This window comes from Eleginops maclovinus, chromosome 5, assembly GCF_036324505.1.
Source record: "Eleginops maclovinus isolate JMC-PN-2008 ecotype Puerto Natales chromosome 5, JC_Emac_rtc_rv5, whole genome shotgun sequence".
Lineage (NCBI taxonomy): Eukaryota > Metazoa > Chordata > Actinopteri > Perciformes > Eleginopidae > Eleginops > Eleginops maclovinus.
In genome coordinates this window covers 3,193,125-3,215,212 of record NC_086353.1, presented here as the reverse complement: position 1 = coordinate 3,215,212, position 22,088 = coordinate 3,193,125, and the positions used below count along the sequence as shown (strand labels likewise).

General features: G+C 41.1%; 1 protein-coding gene across 2 annotated transcripts in view; it reads right to left on the bottom strand.

Moving 5' to 3' along the window:
- The window catches only part of kcnh1b (potassium voltage-gated channel, subfamily H (eag-related), member 1b), a 48,458-nt gene that overhangs the window by 21,142 nt on the left and 5,228 nt on the right, over positions 1-22,088 (bottom strand). For both annotated transcript variants that reach the window (XM_063882845.1, XM_063882844.1), the window contains 6 exons: positions 20,890-21,013; positions 20,705-20,811; positions 17,151-17,279; positions 15,804-15,922; positions 11,708-12,100; positions 5,533-5,962 (listed from right to left, as the gene is read on the bottom strand). In XM_063882845.1, coding sequence (XP_063738915.1) covers positions 5,533-5,962; positions 11,708-12,100; positions 15,804-15,922; positions 17,151-17,279; positions 20,705-20,811; positions 20,890-21,013 — 1,302 coding nt within the window. The remainder of the gene's footprint in view (positions 1-5,532; positions 5,963-11,707; positions 12,101-15,803; positions 15,923-17,150; positions 17,280-20,704; positions 20,812-20,889; positions 21,014-22,088) is intronic.

The following is a 22,088-nucleotide window of genomic DNA, read 5'->3' as shown; positions in this document are numbered from 1 at the left end:
ACTTGTGGGGCTTCCTATTTACAGTCAATGCTGTTATTTAAGGAGCTAATATTTCAAAGTAAACTCAGCAGTTCTGATTCCTTTCTTCTCTCCTGCAGCAGCTTGTAAAGCCGCTGACAGCTGGAGTTACGACACGGCTCACTCACACATTATTGGCTGATATCACAGCACAGAGCTGCCTGATCACCTCCGGCTCTCGGGCTCTTCAGGTGTCCAGCTGAGCGCTGGATGTCTGAGACCGCAGCAGACAGCAGGCGGGACTTGAGTCCAGCTGATCTGACAGTAAGGTTAATATTTCAGTGAGGAACTCCTCCACAGCGTGTCAGGCCTCATCACATCGCTGAGGAAACAACTGAGGCCATCCATCTGTCTGTGAGGATCAGACCGGCTTCTCTAAAATCTTTGAAGCACTGACGGGCTTCAGTCAGACTGCAGGAGAGCTGCTGCTGAGAAACAGGGAGGCCTGCAGCTGTCAGACCCTGCAGAGAGGTTAGACGGAGCAGGAAGACCAGGAGAGACCAGCAGCAGTCACACACTGCGATGTGCAAAACACACTCTTTTGTATATAATTACTGACTGCTGCTTCTTCACTACTTTTATATGTTTACTTGCTGTTTATATAATGCAGTTACTTATTTGGAACCATGGATGTGCACTTAATTGGTTTTATTTTGTTGACGTGTTCTTGCCTCTATAGTTTCTATATGGTAGTCTTTTATTTATTGACTTAAATCGTCACTTTCCTATCGCTGTAACAATGTAAATGTATCCACAGTTGGACAAATAAAGACAAGTTTCTGGTTTCTCAGAAGAGGTCAAACATTAAAGTAAAAGAATCCAATCAAAGTGTTATAAATGTCAAAGCTCCTAAAGGTTTGAACTTGTTTTCACACCGCTGCACGAGCTGCTGCTAACTTCACAGTTCACTGAACCCCCCCCCCCCCCTGTCGTGACAGCATGTGTGTCTGTGTTTCTGTTTCTGCTCGTTTTGAATTATTGAACTAAGAGAGATTATCTGTATAAAACATTTGGAGGGTTGGATCTTTATTTACTCTTTACAAAAACGCAACACAACAAGATATCAGTGGATCAAACTCAGTCTGCTCTGAAATTCACTGAGACGGTATCAATGCTAACTTGTCTATAAAAGTGACCACATTTCCAAGGTCAAGGAGGACATCATGAAATTCCTAAATATGTCTGTTACATTATTAACAACTAGCTTTACTGTGCAATATTTAAGTAGTCAAGCTCGTTGAAAATAAAAATGTTGATCGAACTTTGCAAATTCATCATGTTTTTTTTTAACCTAAAATGGCCATTAAACATTGTATTTAAGATCAGCAAGTAGGTCCTGCTTCCTTAAATCTGTATTTAATTTAAGGAAGGTTACACTGCAGCCAACGCTTCCTTACCAAGAGTTATGTTTGCCCAGTTCACTTTACATACTGTTTAAGAAAAATATGAATATGTTAGGATTAAACAAGTATTGTTTTCACCTCGCAGTCATGATAAAAGGACTCTCTAACTATGAAGTGAATGGCTCCTTGTTTATACACTGCCCGCCCAAAGAAAAGGTCACAAGCCTGTGGGGGGGCAATGCTATGATCTGGGGTTGCTGCAGTTGGTCTGGTCTAGGTTCAGCAATGTGCCCAAAGGATGAGGTCAGCTGACTACCTGAATATACTGAAGGACCAGGTTATTCCATCAATGGAGTTTTTCTTCCCTGATGGCACGGGCATGTTCCAAGATGACAATGCCAGGATCCATCGGCTCAAATTGTGAAAGAGTGGTTCAGGGAGCATGAGACATCATTTCCACACATGGATTGGCCCCCACAGAGTCCAGACCTGAACCCGATTGAGAATCTTTGGGATGCGCTGGAGAAGACTTTACGCAGTGGTCCGAATCTCCCGTCATCAATACAAGATGTTGGCGAAAAATGAAAGCAAGACAGAAATAAATGTTGTGACGTTGCAGAAGCTTGTGGAAACGATGCCGCAGCGAATGCGTGCCGTAATCCAAGCTAAAGGCGGTCCAACGAATATTAGAGTGTGACCTTTTTTTGGCCGGGCAGTGTATTATTACTTAGAATGCATACTGTACATCTGCTCCTGTTAGCGTTGTAATCTGGTTACGTTTTGTGGGAAAATTATCACATGGTACATATTTTTACAGTGAAAACTACTGTAAAAATATGCGGTATCTTTAAGTTAAATGTTGATGTAATGTATTCCAATCTCACTGTCTGCTTAAACTGACTCCACACGACTCCTCACAGGATGGAGGTATAATTATCCGGATAAAAGAGGATGTTTAGCTGGCAGCCGTGTGTCACTCTGGATGAGGTGTGTTTGTGTATCTGTGGGAAAATGACACCACCTGCCTCCCACTGAAGGCTGCAGATGGAGCAGACAGACGGGGCTGGCGGAAACAGAGATTCAATCAAAGCAAACAGTTCAGATAACAGAGAGGAAAATCATCCCATGGCTCTCAGGCGGCTCTTTATAAAAAACAGGGACATCTAAATGAGTCAGGATACATCAGGAATATGTGGGGGTGAAATGGCTCTATATTTTTAAGAGAAGCTTAATGAATGCTTTTTGCATTATCATGCCATTTTATGTGTTGAAAAGAATGACTGGCTGTTCCTTTAAATGTGATTTAGAGCTGTTGCAGAAGTCTGTGTGGGAGGACGCTGAGGAAGAATGTCTGATAACAATGTTTCACGACGTCAAACAATCGATGTCCACTCTGATCTCTGCTGAGCTCCCACTCCCCTGCTCCAGAGTCACAGATCACATCCTTAATTTACTCATCAGACGCAGGTGGAATAAAAATAAATGACTTTCAGAGGATGACGGTTACTGATCTATTAATAGCTCTCTTGCTGTGTGTCTGTCTCTCAGTCAATTCGGACGTGTCTTGATGGTGAAGAAAACAAGCACGGTTAAATATAGATGGAAAAAAAAAAACCATCCTGCAGATTAATACGGAGAGACACTTGCACTCTAAATGTTCCTTTAACATTTGGATATATCTTCTTTTGATTTTCAACGTTTAGAGTTATATTTAGCCTCTCATTTTCCCAGTCTGTCGAACCCAGCATGACCAGTGTTAAGCTACACTCCTGTATATGAAATGCATCCATTAGTCACTAAATTGTGATACAAATATTAAACATTATGTCAGTTATACTGGATGATTTAAATAATGAGATATATACCAGGGGTTTTCCTACAAAAACATAGTATGAGGGTTATTCTGTGGCGGTGATCTTGTATATAAGATGTATTAATCCTGGCGAGAACATGACACCCGTATATAAGATAGAGCCGCGGTCGTTAAACAACAACGACACTTTGGAGCTCCGTAAAAACAAAGCTGTCTCTGCCGTCTGACGGTCTATTCGACACGGAGTTACAGAGTCATTGTACAGTTTTTGAAGAACAGAAATATTGTTTCCTGGCGTCACTTCAACTTTTTACGGGGGAAAATCTGTTACCTGGTTTACACAAAACCCTTCATACTGTGAATAGTTGGATACATTTAGATGGATCACCCTAAAAGTGAAAGCTTCTACTATATACTTGCCATATTTGCAGTGTGTGTTTGGGTCTGATAGTGTTGTGTCAGGGGCTTTGGTCTGAAAGCAAAGTTTAATTGTGGCCCTGTGATCCAGTTACTCCCAGAATCAGCATTACTCAGTGACAGCTGATCTGAGCTGCTGTCGGCTGTAAGTGAGAAGCTGCTTCCCTTCACTCATCTCTGAGTCAGAGGCTGGTTAATCTGTGACACGGTGGGGGAAATGCAGAATGTTTAATATGTACTTATTTACAGGGTGCGATTTGTAGGGGGGGATGGTGAGGATTTCCCCCCCTCTGGTTTTCCTATCCCTACCTCTGCTAAATTATTTTTATCTCCGGTGGGGACAAGGATTTCCCCCCCTTGATAACGATGAATGCAACTTAACTGCTAGCCTACTTAAACTCTTGAAATCTAACGATCTTCAGTGTCTTTACATCAGAGTAGGCTATTCAGCAGCCTTCTGGCAGACGGTGCATATTTCTGAACGTCATCGAACACAAAAACATTGTAACATTTTTGTGCGGGAACTTCGCAGGAAAAACAGCGCTGAACCAAACATGAAACGCGTTCAGAGCAGCATATCATCTTACTTTACAGGACCCATTTGCAGAATTGTGGATAGAAGAGGGCCGAAATGCTGCAGACAATGCCCCGATAGGAAAAACGAAAAAGCCACCACAAATTTGTCACCAGAGCCGACTGTTTACTTTGTCTAGTTTTCCAGACCTGTCCCTGAGTGTTGACAGCACGTTGTGCTATTTAGTGAATTATTTTGAGTGTTTGATTTAAGTTAATTGGAGGGTCTTTTCATGGAGAGCATTGATGCTGTTCTATGGTGCTTTCTGCCTGTTAGTGCGTACGCATGTTTTTGTGACGTTGAATAGAAATCCATGTATGGGTTATTAAAAGTTTTGCCATGTTGTGATGGGGACTAATCCACGGACCCGAAAAAAGGGCCTGTCGACTTTTTGCATTTTTTTCTCCCTAGTTATGCAAGTTAAAAGTCCAATGTTCTTGTCTATGAATAAATTAAAAAAAACATCCCCCCCTCTGTTTTTTTGTCAAATCGCACCCTGCTTATTTATATCTTCTGGGCTTCATGAAAGTGTTCACATTTTTCGACTACTGACCTCTACTTTAATGACTTACTTCTGTTCTGTGCAAATCAAACTATGTAAATGTGTCATGGCGGAGGATTTTGTTATTTAATATGAGTGATATTTATTTCCACATCTGCCACTGATGTAGCATCTGGACAAAGACCACCAGTCAGAGACTCCTGTTTTATCCCACAGGCAATACAACTCTTGAGCTCTGTGAAGTGTCCTCATATCCACACATAATATTAGTGTTGTTACATTCTGTTTTGTCTTATTTTAAATGCACATATTTTTCTTATTCCTTCAAATATATATATATATTTAACTTGTATTTTATGTCTGTTTCATATCAGTATTTAGTGTCTCTCCTGTGACGTGTCTCTATGCTTTAATGTTCAGAAAGCTCTTTATTTTTCTCATACTGCCTGTGCTGCAGCACCTCTTTTCACCCTCTGTCTGAAACCAGAGCCCAGTCTGCTCTGATTGGTTAGCTGGTCGACTCTGTTGTGATTGGACTACCCCATAGAGATGTCTCGCCTCCTTAGCCTATCATGTAGCACAAGGGTTACGAATCACTAAGTTCTGGAAGTAAACAAAGGAGTCCAAAGGAGGCGTTTCAGGCGGGGGCGGGGGAGTGTGTGGGAGAGAAAGTTCCTCAGGCAACTTTGGGATTTTAGCCTTTGCAGACCATTTACATGCACACAAACCAATCTAACACTACAGGGCCCCTTTAACTATTTTATGTTGCATTGATAGAGGAGCCCATAACTATGCAATGGTTATTAAAAAAATAAAGCGTATGAATCCCGTTTGGATCCTTTGTTCGATAACTTAAAGGACTCACATCCGATCATCATCATGGCCACGGCGAAGATCTTCTCTCCGTCTGTGTTGGGCGCGATGTTCCCGAAGCCGATGCTGGTCAGGCTGGTCATGGTGAAGTACAGCGAGGTGATGTACACCGAGTCCTTGCTGGGCCCGCCCTCCCAGCGGCCCGAGCCCGAGGCGTTGAACCTGTACGGCGTCCCGACCGTCTCCCCCAGCAGGAACAGCCAGCTGTCCATCCTCACGCTGTTGGTGTCCTCGTCGATCACCTCGTAGTCTCCGATGCTGTACCAGATGCAGGCCAGCCAATGGGCCGCCAGCCCGAAAACGCACACCAGTAGCACCAGTACGGCCGCTCCGTACTCGATGTAGTGGTCCAGCTTCCGGGCAACCCGACCCAAACGCAGCAGGCGGACGACTTTCAGAGAGCTGAACAGACTGCTGATGCCCTGCGGAGGAAGAGGGAGAGGAGGAAGAAATGAGGAAAAATGATATAGATTGGCATCAGGACAAAATTCACCATCAGCAAAAGCCTCTTAAACTGTGCGGCTCATCTTTCATTTTTATTACCAGTAAAACATCACTGCATACATTTAATGTAATTCAGATTCTATTAGATCTGTCTCCTTTTTTATTGATATTTTTTAGGGCATTTTCATTTTAAATTGTTATGTTAATTAAAACATTTGTAAATAATTATTCACTTTATTTGAGGCTTTACTTTTTTATATTTTTACTTCTTATATTTATATAAATATCTGTGTTTTATTTGATCTTTTATTGGGCATTTTACTCCTAACGTCTTGTGTGAATTCAAATATTTAATTCTATTTAATTTATTCAAAGTTTTCATTTTTAAAAACATTTTTTGAAATATTTTTTTCTTTTATTTTACGGTTTTACTTTAGAGTAACACGAAGGGAAATATTTGAATTGATGTAAACAAATGTAGCAACTTTTGCTTATTAGTTTCAGTTTTGTTGGGCTGTTTTTGTATTCTGGCGTGGGCCAAACAACTAGCTAAATTTCAAAATGAACTCCGACGTTGATTGTTTGTAGTCTGAAAAAAAGGGGAACAAACACAAGTTATCATAAGCAGTTATTCCTCTGCGAGCTCTTCGGGAGAACTCATCAGTTTCAGGATAATAATGCGCTGTCAGCTGAGCGCCAGAGAGAAAAATGACAGGAACACAATCATCAAACAGAGTCATAAAAGCTTTATGGAGCTCATAATGTCTCATTTCTGTTGTGTGGTAAACGTCCCGGATATAAAAGGACAGCTGATGACTGAATATGGGAACTGCCAAAATATAGATATACATATACACGTCAATAACAGTGTCATTTGAATTTAAAATACACAGTGTTGTAAACAAAACAGTGTACAGTAAAAGTACTTCCCATCTTTGTCTAAGACCTGTGTGTGTGTGTGTGTGTGTGTGTGTGTGTGTGTGTGTGTGTGTGTGTGTGTGTGTGTGTGTGTGTGTGTGTGTGTGTGTGTGTGTGTGTAAGGGAAACTGTTACTCTTATACAGTACATGCTTTTATTTTGAAAAACATCTATTGCTCCAACAAGCTGCAGTGAAACACACTGAACATATTCAGGTTGGATTACTCATGTTTATTCCCTCTTTATTTCACCCTTTTTTAAATCCAGGTATCAAGACAATTACTCACTTATAAAAGTACATCCCTGCCCAGTTTCCAGGGAAAATACTGCATCAGAGCGAAGCGGAAAATAATACTTGCTTCATGTCTTAAAGCTGCTGAGTCATATATTGCACCTCAAACAACAAATGAATCCAGAGTTACAGCATCAGCATTCCTGTTAGCCAGTTTAAACAAAACCCTGTTATTTATTAAATATCTTCAGTTAAGAGAAACTCCTGGAGGGAGCTTTGGGATTTTAGCCTTTGCAGACCCTTTACATGCACAAAAACGAACGAAAACCCCCGAAAAGTAAACTAGGACCTCTTTAATTATCATAAAAAGACTGGAAGTCTCTGAAAGACCACCACAGTCTTCTCCTGGTGGATTAGGACACTGCTTAGGGTTTAGTCTATTGATTTATAGACAGACTGGCTGACCATTGTATTGACTTATTGATTGAAGCTGTTTTGAAACAGGTCTTTATTGGTTGTAGGATCTCTAATTGGATACTTACTCTAAGGATGTCATGCCCTGTCAGAGTTCATTTATTCCCTCAGCGCTGGGGAGGATTCTCTATGGTTTTTTTCACTATTAAGCTGGGTGGTGTTATATTTAATGTATCCCTGACGGCTGCCCTGCTTTAACCTGATCCTTATACTCCTTCAATCAATCAACTTTATTTATAAAGCCCATTAAAAACAGCCGCAGCTGAAACAAAGTGCTGCACATGGATAAAAACACGTAGCACAAAACACAACAACAATATCAAAACAACAATAACAAATCAATAACAATATCAAAACAACAAGACCAATGAAACAAATACAGAAACTCATGCTGGGTTAAAAGCCAAGGAATTGAAATGGGTTTTAAGACGAGTTTTAAAAAAGGGGCAGTGAAGGGGTTTGTCCTTGCATCACAGAGCATGTTGCATTATATTTCATTACAAGGACTTCCATCTTTTCCAGACTCGACGCCCAAGAATAATCAGGAAGTTGTTCACAACCTCTGCTTTATGACAGGAAAGTCTGTTTTTGTTTACTTCAAATCAGTACCTTGAGTTTAGGTCCCAGACATTATCCAAATTGCTCAAGTCATTGGTGATGGCCAGCAACCAAGACCGACTAACTTCACAATATAATCAGGGACTTCTTATTTTAGAAGTCTAGAAAAGCACTAGTAGTCAAGAAGCCTAATTTTCCAAATTGAAAACACATTTTTAACCTAATTTAACCCAAAAAATAGAGTACACTAAACAGAGAAGACAAGACAAGACAGCAGACTATCCTCAGCAGGTCATACACGAGTAAAGGGGCACATTATCTTCATTGTATTCTGTCTCCCCCGCTGACCTGAAGGAAATCCCTTATCAAAAACTCATATCCTGTACACGCCCACTTTGACTAAAACACTCAATAAAATGCATTCTAAGCCAAATACATAAGTAGTACAGGTATTACAGGCTGAAAATCGGAGTACTTCTTCCACCTCTGGAGACTAAAATGACCTGAACTCCTCTTTCTTCTCATGCTTGTTGTTTTTATTGGAGTTAATAAAAACATCTTTAGCTCTAAACTCTTATTCTGAGCCTCTCTGCTGCCATCTTCACCTGCAGTTTACCTTCAGCAGTAATTTAGAAGATGGATCATAAAATAAACACCAGAGTGCTTCCTCCTCCTCCTCCTCCTCCTCCTCCTCCGCAGAGGTCAGGTATAAAGTCAAAATATCTGTCCAATCTATGGTAAGCTCCCATCTTCGTGACTCGTGGTCAGTGGTTGCTCTCTCCCTCAGAGCTCTTACAGTCAGGACGGATAAAGTCAGCATGAAAGATTTATGAAACACGTATGAAACATGTATGAAAAATGCTGCAGCCGTGCCTACAGAGACTCATCCTCTCCGTTTTTGACTCGTCTGTTACTGCCGCCTCTCGTCAACACCACCGCTTCCTCACTAGGGGAAACAGCCACCATGCACTGCTCCTCCATTAGCAGCCGTCAGCAGCGAGACTGAAGGCAGAATGAAAAGGTAGGTCTCCCTCCGATGGGCTGAAGTGAGGGGTTAAAGCCCCGACACTTCATCTCCTCTCACTCAACAACTTTGTTTTTCTCCTCCCTACGGAAGCCCGGACAGGACAGGATTCGACCATGTGCACTCTTTCTGTTTCCCTGTGATCACGACGCCATCGCAAGAGGGCTTAACAAGCTTTGCTTTCACTTACTGACAAACGTGATTACTCTGTGGTGACGGTTTGTGGGGATAAATGTCTCAATGTTATCTGGGAGAATAAGCCTGACCTCCATAAATGCAAAAAATTATGAAAAATATAAATAAAAATATGAAACTGATCTGAAAATACACAGACAAATTCAACCCCCACAAAAGAATATCTGTTCATACATTACATTGATTGGCAAGAAGCCTCTGAAAAGCATTTGTGAATCCAGTTTCTTGTGGATTTTATGGATTTCTAGTCAACGCTTTTGGATTTTAGACTAAGTTATGAGTTTTCAGATTAACTTTTCACAGTCAGGACAAAAGAGTGCTTTTCTTTGAATTTGTAGAGGCGTTTTACATTGAGATTACCCATTTACACACAGATCTTATAAGGAATATTAGGACAAATCTATCTCCAGTATGGCTGTGTCATTATTTATAATTACTGAGTTATTTATTATGAGATAGTACATTAGGTTTTAGGATCTCAACTGAAACACTTATGTCAGATTTATGATTGAGATAACCTTGGTCCTCAACATGCATATCCAACTCTAATGATCAGACGTTAACGGAGGTTATTGAGAACAGAATCACTGAGTGTTACCTCCTCCGATATCGCACTCCCCTCAGAGACGCACACGGGCGCCATGTTTTCAATTCTGCAGAATGATATCAAAGATGCGTGTTGTTTCTAAATCTACAAAGGAAACACAGGAAAGTATGTGTGTCACCCTAAACACATATAGATGTTTACGATTAAAAATGCTTCAATTTGTTTGATTTAAAAGCTGGTCACTACTTTTTACCGGGCAAACAGGAGGATCAAGTATATTTGCTGCGGACAATTTTGAGCTTTAGGGGCCCCACTATGCTGTTTGGGTTGTTCCCTTTCCTGCAGTTTATGAAGGTTTTTGTAAATGTTCTGCAAAAGCTTAAATCCCAAAGTCTCCCTTTTTTTTATCAGTTTAAACATTAAAAGAAAAGGTCGATTTATTACTGAAATACACCCGGTCATCACTCAAAAAGCAGACCTGAAGGAAGCTCAGTGTGTGGACATAAACTCCCAAACCTAACTGACCTATTTCAGTCAATTTCATACATGTTCCTCTTGGCTGTATGGACTCATCCTCGGGGCTTACTGTACATTTTTCATTTTTGACACGTCAGCAGGTCGGCGCTGCTCAGTGCTGACCTCTCCTCTGTGCAGCTATAGGAAGCCATTACTCGGAGGAATGTAAAACAGTCCACTCCATCATGTTGATTACAATCCTGCAGTCACGCTGCGTCGTTTCCATTTCACGCCTCAGAGCCGAACGGACCGCACCAGCACCGGACACACTTACACACCTCTGCCTTTAATGATTCATACGACTGAGAGTTCAGGAGGCTGGGGGTTTCGTTTCAGTATGAAAATCAAACTGCAGAGACCTGAAACCTTATCTGAGACACACACACACACACACACACACACACACACACACACACATTGTGATTTGTTTTCAAGCCTGTGAATATTTTCTTATATTAATGATGCATGCTGTTGTCAAGAGAGACACAACACTGCAAAAGGCTCTCTGACAGCTGAAGATGGTTCAGCTGTTTTCTTTAAAATCTGTTCACTGTTACTTTTATCAGTGAGAGAGGAGAAATGATGCAATGGTTGGGGACCTTTTTTCGACAGAGATTAATCCACATTTGGTGCTCCAGTGAGTATTTGTGGCAGCAGGACAGTGTGTGTGTGGGAGTCAAAATAAACTGTGTGTGTTCATGGTGATGAAGAAAAACGTCACCCAGTGCGGCAGTGAGGCTCATGAGGAGTGTCTTTTTTTTAATCAAATGGAGATATATGGCAGATTGATTTCTCAAGGATTTATCTGACATTCATATGTTGATTTGGTATCAAATTCTAAAAATATTAATGCAAAGTTATTTTCATTACTGCTACTATGAATGAAAATTGAGCAGCTTTGGATTTTTAGACTTTTGCAGCTGACTGTCAAACAAAAAGCACATTTAGTCGACGTGCATTGATGATAAACTGTTGCTCTGAGCGATTAATTGCTTTCCCCTGGAGCCTACAGGTGGATGCTGGGGTGTTGCAGAAGCAGGGCAGCAGCAGGTTTAGGAGTGTGTCCAGTCTGGGGTATGAGGGGTAAGGCATATCACGTGTATAAGTATCCTTGCTGGTCGAATTCACTCTCTGAACGAGCTAGCAGGTTTTAGCTTTAAGAAATACTGGACTACTTTTATAAAATCATGCTTTGTGTGTCACATCAGTTAAAGGAGCGGGTATTTTGTATCCAACAGACAAATAAAAAGTCCACTGACCTCGTCCACGTTCTCGAAGGCGTTGATGACATCATAAGGCAGGCAGGACAGCAGGTCGATAACGAACCACGTCTTCACGTAGTTCATGCGTATGAGCTTCGGGTCGGAGATCACCTCCCCGGCCGGGCCGACGAACGTTGTGTGGAAGTTGAGGACGATGTCAACGAGGAAGATGACGTCCACGATGCTGTCCACCACCAGCCAGGTGACGTTGTTCTGCTTGGTCTTGAAGGACACGTTGTAGGGCACCATGATGGCGGTGTAGAAGGTGAGGATGAGGATGACCCAGTCCCAGGTGGTCTTGAAGAGGCAGTAGTGCAGGATGATGTGCGGCGGCGTCTTCGGGGTTTCCTGCTTGTACTGAGGCAGGATGTCTGAGCCCAGCTGGAGAACCTGAGACCAAATAGAAAATAAATAGAGCATCACACTTTGGTTTTGAGACAAATATATCATAGCTCCATGACTTGAGAAAACCCTCATGAGGATACAGATGTTTTTTTAATCGAAACCTAAGGAGGCCGACAGGTGCAAACATTTCCATTAGGAGAAACACGCTGCAGCTTCAGAAAGGATGCAAATATAAAGATACAAATGATTCAAAGACATGTGCAGCGTTTACTTAAAGAGTTGCAAATAAAGATAAAACGCTGCAAGAAGTTCAAAACACAACGGAAACCCAGGGACTCTTAAAAGTTGTTGCGGGGGAAACAGTTCCTTAAAACTCAAGATGTTCATACAGCTCTTTCAATCATTTGGTAATGAGCTCCACAGTTTAACCCAAACTACACAAACTGCTTTAAAGTAGTTCATGCAAACTGATTCCTAAAGTTACATTTCCTTTCTATGAAGCATGTGCTCAGAACTCAAGACGAACAATTCTTGTATATTTTATGGTCTGCTTTGTCACAGCCAAAACAGTCTGTAGTTCAATGACCTTTTTTAAAACACACTAGCCAGTAATGTTTGGGAACAGAATGCTATGTTAGACACCACAGCACCAAGGACATTCTATTAATGGAGGGAATTAATGCATAAAAACCTCATTCATTTATGAATCATGACTTATCTCACTGGAGTATGCATGTGTGGAAGTAGTAAACTTGGTAATTAAATTAGAGACGTTTTAAGTTGAGTAACTTTGTTTTATTGCATTATCACTCTGTGCTTTCATTTCTAAACTTACTGTTAACAGTTTTATTTTGCTTTTATATTCTTTTAATTGACCTCTGTAGGCGTGTGTTGGTCCTGTGTCGCTTTCTATTACATAACCATCTGCTGCCTTTTTGGCCAACGAGCTGTGGAGAAATGAATGCTCTTATGGCGTGTTGTTTCAGATGATAAGAAACGTGTTGAATGCACTTTATAAACATTAGCGCTCCGCCCACAGGCGTCGTGTTGCTGATAAGTTCCTCAGCTGTAATTAACTGTGACTAATCTTCCCTTTATTGCATGATGGTAATTACTGTCGGCTCTAATGAAGTCATCCATTATCGGTCCGTTTCACTGGGACGACGCCCTTTGTCCTCTACATTAACATCATTTATTGTTTTTATACAGGTCTTTAAGAGTGGAACATTAATTTACTTATTTCATACAGAAGGCAAGTTCTTAACAGAAGCTCAGGGGATTTAAATGAGAGGAAACTAAAAAGAAAATTCCCATTTAAATCCGTCTTCCATGAGAAATAACAGCTGATTTTCAGGGAATATCTCACAGTTAAAACTCTCCTTTATTTAAATTGCTGTTAGGGCTGAAGGATTAATTGCATTTGCGACAATATTGTGATATGACAAAACGAGATTTTCCAACCGCAAAGGCTGCGATTTGACTGGTCACGTGATCTGGTCACGTGACTTGCGAGCGAGCGGAGCGGAGCCGAGCGAAGCCGAGCGAAGCCGAGCGAAGTTTGGTACCAAAGAGGGGCAGCACGTCAGTTGTGTGGAATTATTTTGGCTTTAAAAAGGAAGATGCTGCACAACGTCAGGTATTGTGCAGAACGTGCCTCGCTACTGTTGCTACCTCACGAGGTTCACGATTGATTGATTTATTGCTTGTGTTTGTTGAAAAATACACAAGAAGACGACCTTGAAAAAATAATCGCATATTAAATCGCAATTGCAATATTGAGGGAAAAAAATCGCAATTAGATTATTTTCCAAAATCGTTCAGCCCTCGTTGCTGTTGTCATTTACTTTATTATACTCGTTCATCTTCTCTTGTTCAATTTATTTTATTTTTGATACTCAAACGAACAACTGATATGAATAGATCGAACGATAAAAGCATTAAGAATAACCAAATTCAAAAGTGAAATGAAGCCAAAAGGTTTTCAGTCTTCTTGTCCTCACGTTTGCTCCAGGTCTCTCTTTTGTGGTTTATCATAACACGTTTTAAAGGATCTCTCCCACATTGACAATAAGCGGTCGACGGTAGAGGGTGGATGTTTTTCTGTGACTGCAAAACTTTGTAAAGTAACTCGCCGCTGTGAGGACAGACATCATGGTGAGTAAGGGTGAGGTTTTTTCTCCCTGCTCCTTTCCATCATGGGCTATAAACCCCCTACGTGTACATGTTTGAATTATGAACCATGAGTGGATAAAATAAAGGATTACATGACTGGAAGTGCTTCTCCTAGCCTCTCCTGCTCCTGCCAACAAACTCAGTAGCGATGGATGAAACAATCCTTTAAATCTTTGAACTGCAGGTTTTCTCCAGGGACTCCTTACTGGGAAGTCACATCTACCATTGATTGATCTGAACAACTTCATTCAGTATCTCCAGAAACAAGAAGCAGCTGTTTTATTCGTCGCATTACAATAAAAACCTGACATGTGTTTTAAGGGTCCTGGCGACAGAGGAGTCCACTCGGCCGACTTTAATAACAGTGTGTTTGTCTCACTCTGAAAGCAGGCCCATCAATAAACAACAGGAACCGCTCCGTCCATCAGCCCGTCTGCACTCTCTGCTAATAACAGGAAGACCCGGGAGGTCAGAGGTACTTTGTTTCAGATCAATGGAAAGTACTTCTCTCATAACTGAAAGAAAACAACATTATTGTTGTGCTCACAATGTTTTTGTAAACAATTATGTCTTGTGTCCTGCTGTTTGGGCTGTCCCGAATATCTTCTTTTATTTACATTTGGAGCCTTTACTGAAGTTTTACTCATCATACTTTATGAAAGAAAAGGAGAAAACAAGACTTGTTGTTATTATTTTAGTTGTTTCTTTTTGTATTTTCTTTTCCAGTGGATGTTTGTCTTCCTAGTTTAGAATAAACAATGTTTTTTGTTTGTTTTCTTACATACGTAGTGGTTACATAAAAGGTTTTGACGATGCAATTAAGACGATTCAACCCCAGGCTTTCAAACAGGCTTCCATTTGTGTGTGTTCTTTTTGTATTGAACAACAAAAGGTTGTTTCTTTAAAGATTTAGGACCAAGAAATATAAATTAAAAGCAGAGTATTTACTTACTTAAATCATGTTGTGAATTTGGGAAATGCTAAAATCTATCATTTTGCAACAAATATTGACTTAAGGACTTTAATGGGCGGTGGTGGCGAAGTCCATAGGGGCTTGGCCTGGGAACTGGAAGGTCACCAGTTCAAGTCCCCGAAAGACCAAGTGCCACCGTGGTGTCCCTGAGCAAGACACTGGTTACCTACACTGCTCCCCGGGCGCCGTACATAATGGCAGCCCACTGCTCCTAACACTAGGATGGGTCAAATGCAGAGACCGCATTTCGTTGTCCTAGTACTTGTACTCTGTGCAATGACAATAAAGTTGAATCTTATCTTATTATCTTATTAAACACCCCGTTAGTCTTGTGAAAAGTCTCCTGAATTCTCCTTCCTCCTGCTTTGTCTTGCCTGAAAAATAGCATTTCAGGGTGAGAATCGTCCAATATTTACTTTGGTGACTCTTGGGAAAAACATTGGGTCATTTTCTGAGTTCATGATCACTTTGCCCAACCGGTTTAAAGAGTCAGAGTCCCAGAGAGGTGGCGCAGGTGGAGAAACACACGGACAGGACATTGACATTCAGGGCAGCGTCTCCTTTCTAAACCATTTCGGGTTCAGTGAGGAGAGCTGATCTCACCTCTGCCAGCCTCGAGTGTTTGTGCACGTTCTCTCCTTTCTGCACAGCTGGAGCGAGCTGCTGAAGAACTCCTCGACTGCTGGTCAACGCACGCGTCAGACGGGCAAATTTACCCCAACCTGCAAATCACAGAGAATAACAACAACATGAAACATCAGAGAATAACTGAACAAGTGCAAGATGTAAAGTCCACATCTGTGGAATAATCAGGTTAAAGCCTTTATGAATTCTCAGATACAAACATAACACCATTTTTAAGGTTATATTGTCAATCTCAGGGTTTCCCACCCTCATGCTTTTATAGTCACTTAGACTTTAAGACACTGGTACTGTCCCTCAGAGCTGTGAGGGGATCAACCCCTTACATCCAGGCCTTGGTTAAACCATACTCTCCAGCGTCATCAGCCAATCGGCTTGCTACTCCATCTCTGCGAGTGGGGCCCAGGTACCCCTCAAAAACACTCCTGTTTGTTATCCTGGCTCCTGATTGGTGGAATGAGCTCCCTATTGACATCAGGAAAGCAGAAACCTCTGCATATCTGTCGGGGAAACTGAAAACTATCTGCCTCTATTGCATCTTGCAATTCAATTCTTGAAAAAAAAGGCCTTTTAACAAATTCACCAGCTCTTACAACGGTAGGACTTGCTTGAAGTGAATATATTTGCATTTTCTTTGTTGTTCGGAGATGAATCTCTATGGATTTTGCAATTTTTGTAAGTTGCTTTACCAAAAAAGCCAAATTAAATTAAATTAAAAAAGAAAATGCTTAAGAAAAACTGACTTTGGGTTACCTGACGTAACCCCGGTTCTTTGTTAAACTATGGCCGAGAAAATTCCAACAGTGAAACACCGAACAGAGTTATCACAAGAATATGAAACATGGTGGAGTGCGGAGGATAAGATTGGTAAAAGCGCGAGCCAACAGCGTTCTTTATCAAAGCAAGAAAATGTATTTTTACTGACATTCAAAGCACTAATAAACCAGCCTTATTGGGTTTTCTGAAGCGGCAAAACAACAGCATAAAGCTTGCCCACAGGGATCAACAAGCACCAATTATGTTCCTTAAAACAACACTCTCTAAGGTTTCTTATAAAAATCTATTGATGTTTTACGACTGCCTCACAATATTGATCAAACCCAGTGAAAACCGGCTGGTCCGCTTACCCTGTTCTCACAGCTTTAAGACGGGGTTCAGTTTGACTCATCAAACTCAATGTTTTGTGGAAAATTCTTCTCCTCTAATACGTCTAACGCAGTAAATCAGTGCGTGAACAAAGACACTAACAGTGCGTAAGAATTGTTGCTGATTACTGTCGTATTTTCAGTAGTTGTTAGCCCCGCCCACCTTTTGAAGAGTCGTCCTCGATTGGCTGTTTGAAGGCGGTGATGTCACTGAAGGTGCAGAGGAACAGGACCACTTTATCCTGCTCGTTCCTGATGGGAGCAATCTTCACAAAGAACCAGACAGGCATCCCTGCAGCACACACACACACACAGGAAGTCAGACTGATGTTCTAAAATAAAACATTTCCGTCAAAACTCAACACACTCTCCTGAAAGTGAGAATGAACCGTTTCACCCTGAGCTGCTGGATATATTTTGTGTATCAGGAAGGTGTTTAAAGCGTCAAAAATCCAATTTGCACCATGTACGGGGCAGCTCCAAAATGAGTCAAAACCCCCGAGCAGACATCAGACATCTGTCTCACTTCCAATCAAAACACCCATGGTAGGACAGGGGGAGATTGAAAGAGACAACCCAAAATGAAAAATGGATATATCTTCCCTCTTTCCTGTAGTGCTATTCGAGGTGCAGAGTGTTTGAGATATTGGCCATACAGACGTCTGCCTTCTCTCTGATATAATGGAAGTAGATGGCACTCAACCAAAAACTACATTTAATAAAACTCAACAGGACTTTCCATAAATCATGACCCGGCTACTAAAGGTGATCCACACAGGGGTTTCACGTAGGAACTATTTTCTTCCCAGCAAACTACACCCAATAACTGGGGCGGTTCGTTTCCTCAGTTTCTGAATTTAATGGGAGAACGACTGTCCTCTGTCTCCTAACTGGTCCAATCCAATCTCCAGTTGGCACATTAAGTGTGAACAGTCATTTTATGGCACTGGTTTCTCAGTTTCTTCCTCCTCTGCTGTGTTTGAATGGGTTTTGCTTACATGAGGACGAGGAAACCCTGTTAAATGGTGTGCAGGCTGCAGTTTGACATAGAAAAGCTGATCATCAAACATCAGAAATTGCTGCACTCAATGTTTAATCCCTAATAGTGTTTCAGTATTTGATAAGCCACTTGAAAGTGTGTCTCAGTCTGTTTTGTTTACATCACTATTGGTACACACAGTCTGTTGTTTTCTATCCTCACAGCATGTGTAATATTGTGTGCCAATGTGAAGTGAAGCGAAAACCACACACACACACACACACACACACACACACACACACACACACACACACACACACACACACACACACACACACACACACACACACACACACACACACACACACACACACACACACACACACACACACACACACACACACACACACACAGAGTTGTCCCTGTGCCAATCAGGAGTAACACCACCTGTGACCGTTGTGCTAAAACTCAGCTATCAGTAGAAAACCTTATTCTGACACAGAAACAACCTGCTGTCAAAGAACCACTCCACTTCTCTTGAAGCTTCGGTTCAGGATCACCTGATACGCGTATTTCAATGTACATATTTAAGGCCATTTCCAAAATGAACAGAGTTGTCATGGAACAAGTGTGGGACCCATAGTAATATTGGGCCGGGTGAAACTGTATGGTATTGCAAATTTTATTTTCTGTATTTATTAACCTGTCATTTTCTGATGTATTCATGTGCAATGCCAACATTAATATGTAGTAGGTGAAGTTACATTTAATAGGAGTAAAGCTCACACTCAGGGGTCCTTTAGGTGAAACGCAGTAAAGACATCACTCATTAGACAGTGTGTGCAGCGTCTCGCTTTAAGCTTTTAAACTTTTGCCCGCCTGGAAGTCTCTTTTATGTCCAAATGTGCAGCACAAGCAAAGCAAGAATCAATATACTGCTACATTTCACCACTGAAGTGGATTTTAAGATGAATAAAGCAAAGAAAGTCATAAAACTAAATTATAATAAGCCTTTTTAATTATTTCTTGCCATTAGTGCAACAAAGCTATTGAATGGCTGGATTGATTTAGTCAGAAGTCCATGATAAATGATCAACATATCAGAGAGTAAATTAAGTGAATGTTCTCCAGAGGAATGCATCATTTCTTTTTCTTAAGCCAGGCTGAGTTTCATTCCTTTTCCATGAACAGGTTGAATAATATTTTGCTCTGACACTTATGAGAGACACTTGAGTCATCGAGGTCACTGAACTCTCGGGATAAACAGAGTTTGGGTTTCAGAGGAAGCTTTTCAATAATCAGGTGTAATCCTCAGAGCAATAAATATAGTATATCTTGATATAAATGATTGTACTCACAAAGTGTTTAGAGAGCAGAGCATTACATTTTGAAACCAGGGTCTTCATTTCCCCCAATCTCTTTCTCCTGTCTCTTGCTCTCTACATTTCCACATGTCAAAGTGTCCTTGACTCAAATCACATGGCGAAAAAAGCACTTTGGATAAAAGGGGGTTTTGTTAAAGAAAGCCATTTGCCAGTTTTGGAACTAGCTATTTTCCTGTCACAGTGTTGTTAAGTCTGATAAAAGCAGCAGCTTGTTCTTTGCACGGTATTGTTGTCCTTTAACAAAGAAATCTGCACTAAATGAGTGAAACTGCGAGGCTTATTATATTCAGCAGGCATCTTTCTCTGTCGGTGAGAGGCTGCCAACTGAGCGTAATGCTCTTGAAATTAAGACAAAGAAAACAGAGCAAATTGTATTTGTTTCACCACCTGACGCTCCTTTTGTTTTCCATAATGACAATATCAAGTAGGTATTTTCATACAAATATGTGGGTGTAATGATAGACCATCTGCTACCCTGGGACCACTTTGAGTGTGTCTGCAAAAGAACAAACAAATCATTATTTTCCTGCCAGCTTAGATCCTTTGGGGCGAGTCCAGGGTTCAAGGTTTTAAAGGCAATAAGAAATATACTTGCCCAAGGGAAACGTTGTGATATGACAACAACAATGTGTTTTAATTGTCCCGCTGAATTAGTCTAGATCGTGATGTGGCTCACTCATTAGCTACATCCATCAGCACTGAAACGATGTCTTTAAATCTTTTCCACCACATGCCCATTCAACTTCCATCACAGTTGCTAGATTTACAAGCCCAATGTTGGATTTCACTTGCTCTGTGTTCATTCACCACAAATCAAAACCACCATAAAAAGATCTGCTTAAAGCTTTAAGGTCAACTGCTTCAGAAACTGTGAATCAACCTACTTATTCTGCTCATTTCCAGGTTCATATTTGTATTTTGTGTCTCTACTGTGACATGTTTCCATGCTTTAAAGGCTGTTATTTTCACCCTCTGTCTGAAACCAGAGTCCAATCTGCTCTGATTTGTCAACCGCTTAAGAGATGTCCCGCCCCTTGGCCTATCACGTACAATGTGCTGAAGTGCTAGCCAATAGAAGCGTGAGTGTCACTAAGTGTTGCGAAGTAAACTAAGGAGTCCAATGGTGGTGTTTCAGGAGGGAACTTTGGGATTTCAGCCTTTGCAGACCGTTTACATGCACTAAAACCTTTAGAGCACACTACAGGACAGGGAAAACCTCAAAGAAAGATAATAGGGCCTCTTTAGGAATAAATACAGATTGTTACCATGAAATCGGAGACACAGGGTTCTGCCATTCTTCAAGGTCAGACTCTTTGTGCGCTGTTATTGTTAATTAAAGCCTGAAGTACTCACGGTTCTTCTTGTACATCAGGATCTCAAAAGAGTTCATCTCGTAGCTCTCAAAAGTCTGCCGCACCTTCTCCGCCATGTCCTTGTCCGTCAGCTCTCCGTACATGAAGCTGCGGGAGGAAAACACGGTACTGATACACTCTCCATCCCTCTGGTTTAAATCAGCGTGTGCGGGAGGGATGCTGTACCTGCAGGTGCTGCTCTTCTGCATCACCTCGGCCCGATGGTACCCGGACAGTTTGCAGAAGCCGTCGTTGCTGTAGACGATCGGCCAGTCCACGATCTGAGCGTTCCCCAGCACGAAGTTTGTATCTGACCACAGAAACAGTAGATTTAACGGGTCCCTTTTAACTGCATTACATGACAGGAATGTTTTAAAACCATGTGTGAAACATGGTAGGGCTGCACTGTTGATTAAGGCTGCAACTAACAATTATTTTCATTATGGATTAGTCTACCGATTATCTCCTCCATTAATAATTTGGGCCGTAAAATACTAATACAAAATCAAAGCTTCACAGAGTCTAAGGGATTTGTAAATGTCTTGTTTTTCTCATTAAATATTAAGAAAGCAAGAACATATCACATTACAGAAGCTGAAACCTTTTATTTTTTGCTTTTAAATGAAATGAACAGTTGATTGATTATTGTAAAAGGAATGCCAATACATTTTCTGGTGATAGACAATTTAATGTATCACCCATCTGTTGAAGGCTTACAGTTAATGGTATATTAATCATGATTCAGACATTTATTAATGAACTTGTGACAAATAAGCCACAAATTTTGCATTTTCTTAATTTCAGTGTTAAAAACATGGATTCAATTTGGTTCCAAAAGACGAATGAAAAGTTGGGATCAATATGAATTCCCTGAAACAAATCATAATTGTTATTTGAGCCATAATCATACCCCCCTTACGCAGATAAATAGTGTGTATTTATCTTTTTCTCTTAGACCTACAGACCTATCCATCCATGTAGCTGAGCATGTGTGAACTCGAAGGTATGTTTACACCTTGGTTAAAATGGTTTGTGATTTATATGGAGTTTGAAACACAAACAGACAATCACAATCCACCAGCACGCAGATTCACAGCAGCACAGGAAAGTCCATCTCACTGTGTGTGTGTGTGTGTGTGTGTGTGTGTGTGTGTGTGTGTGTGTGTGTGTGTGTGTGTGTGTGTGTGTGTGTGTGTGTGTGTGTGTGTGTGAGTGTGTGTGTGTGTGTTTTATTCCCATCAGGAGCTAATGGGCAGCTCTTATGACCTATTTTAGATAATTGCTGTGTGATGGATCGTACTTATGCCGATGGGAGATGTGGATTTCAGAAAAAGTGGCTCAAAAGCAACTGATCAAAAATGTCGGGGTAAATGAAATAATCGATT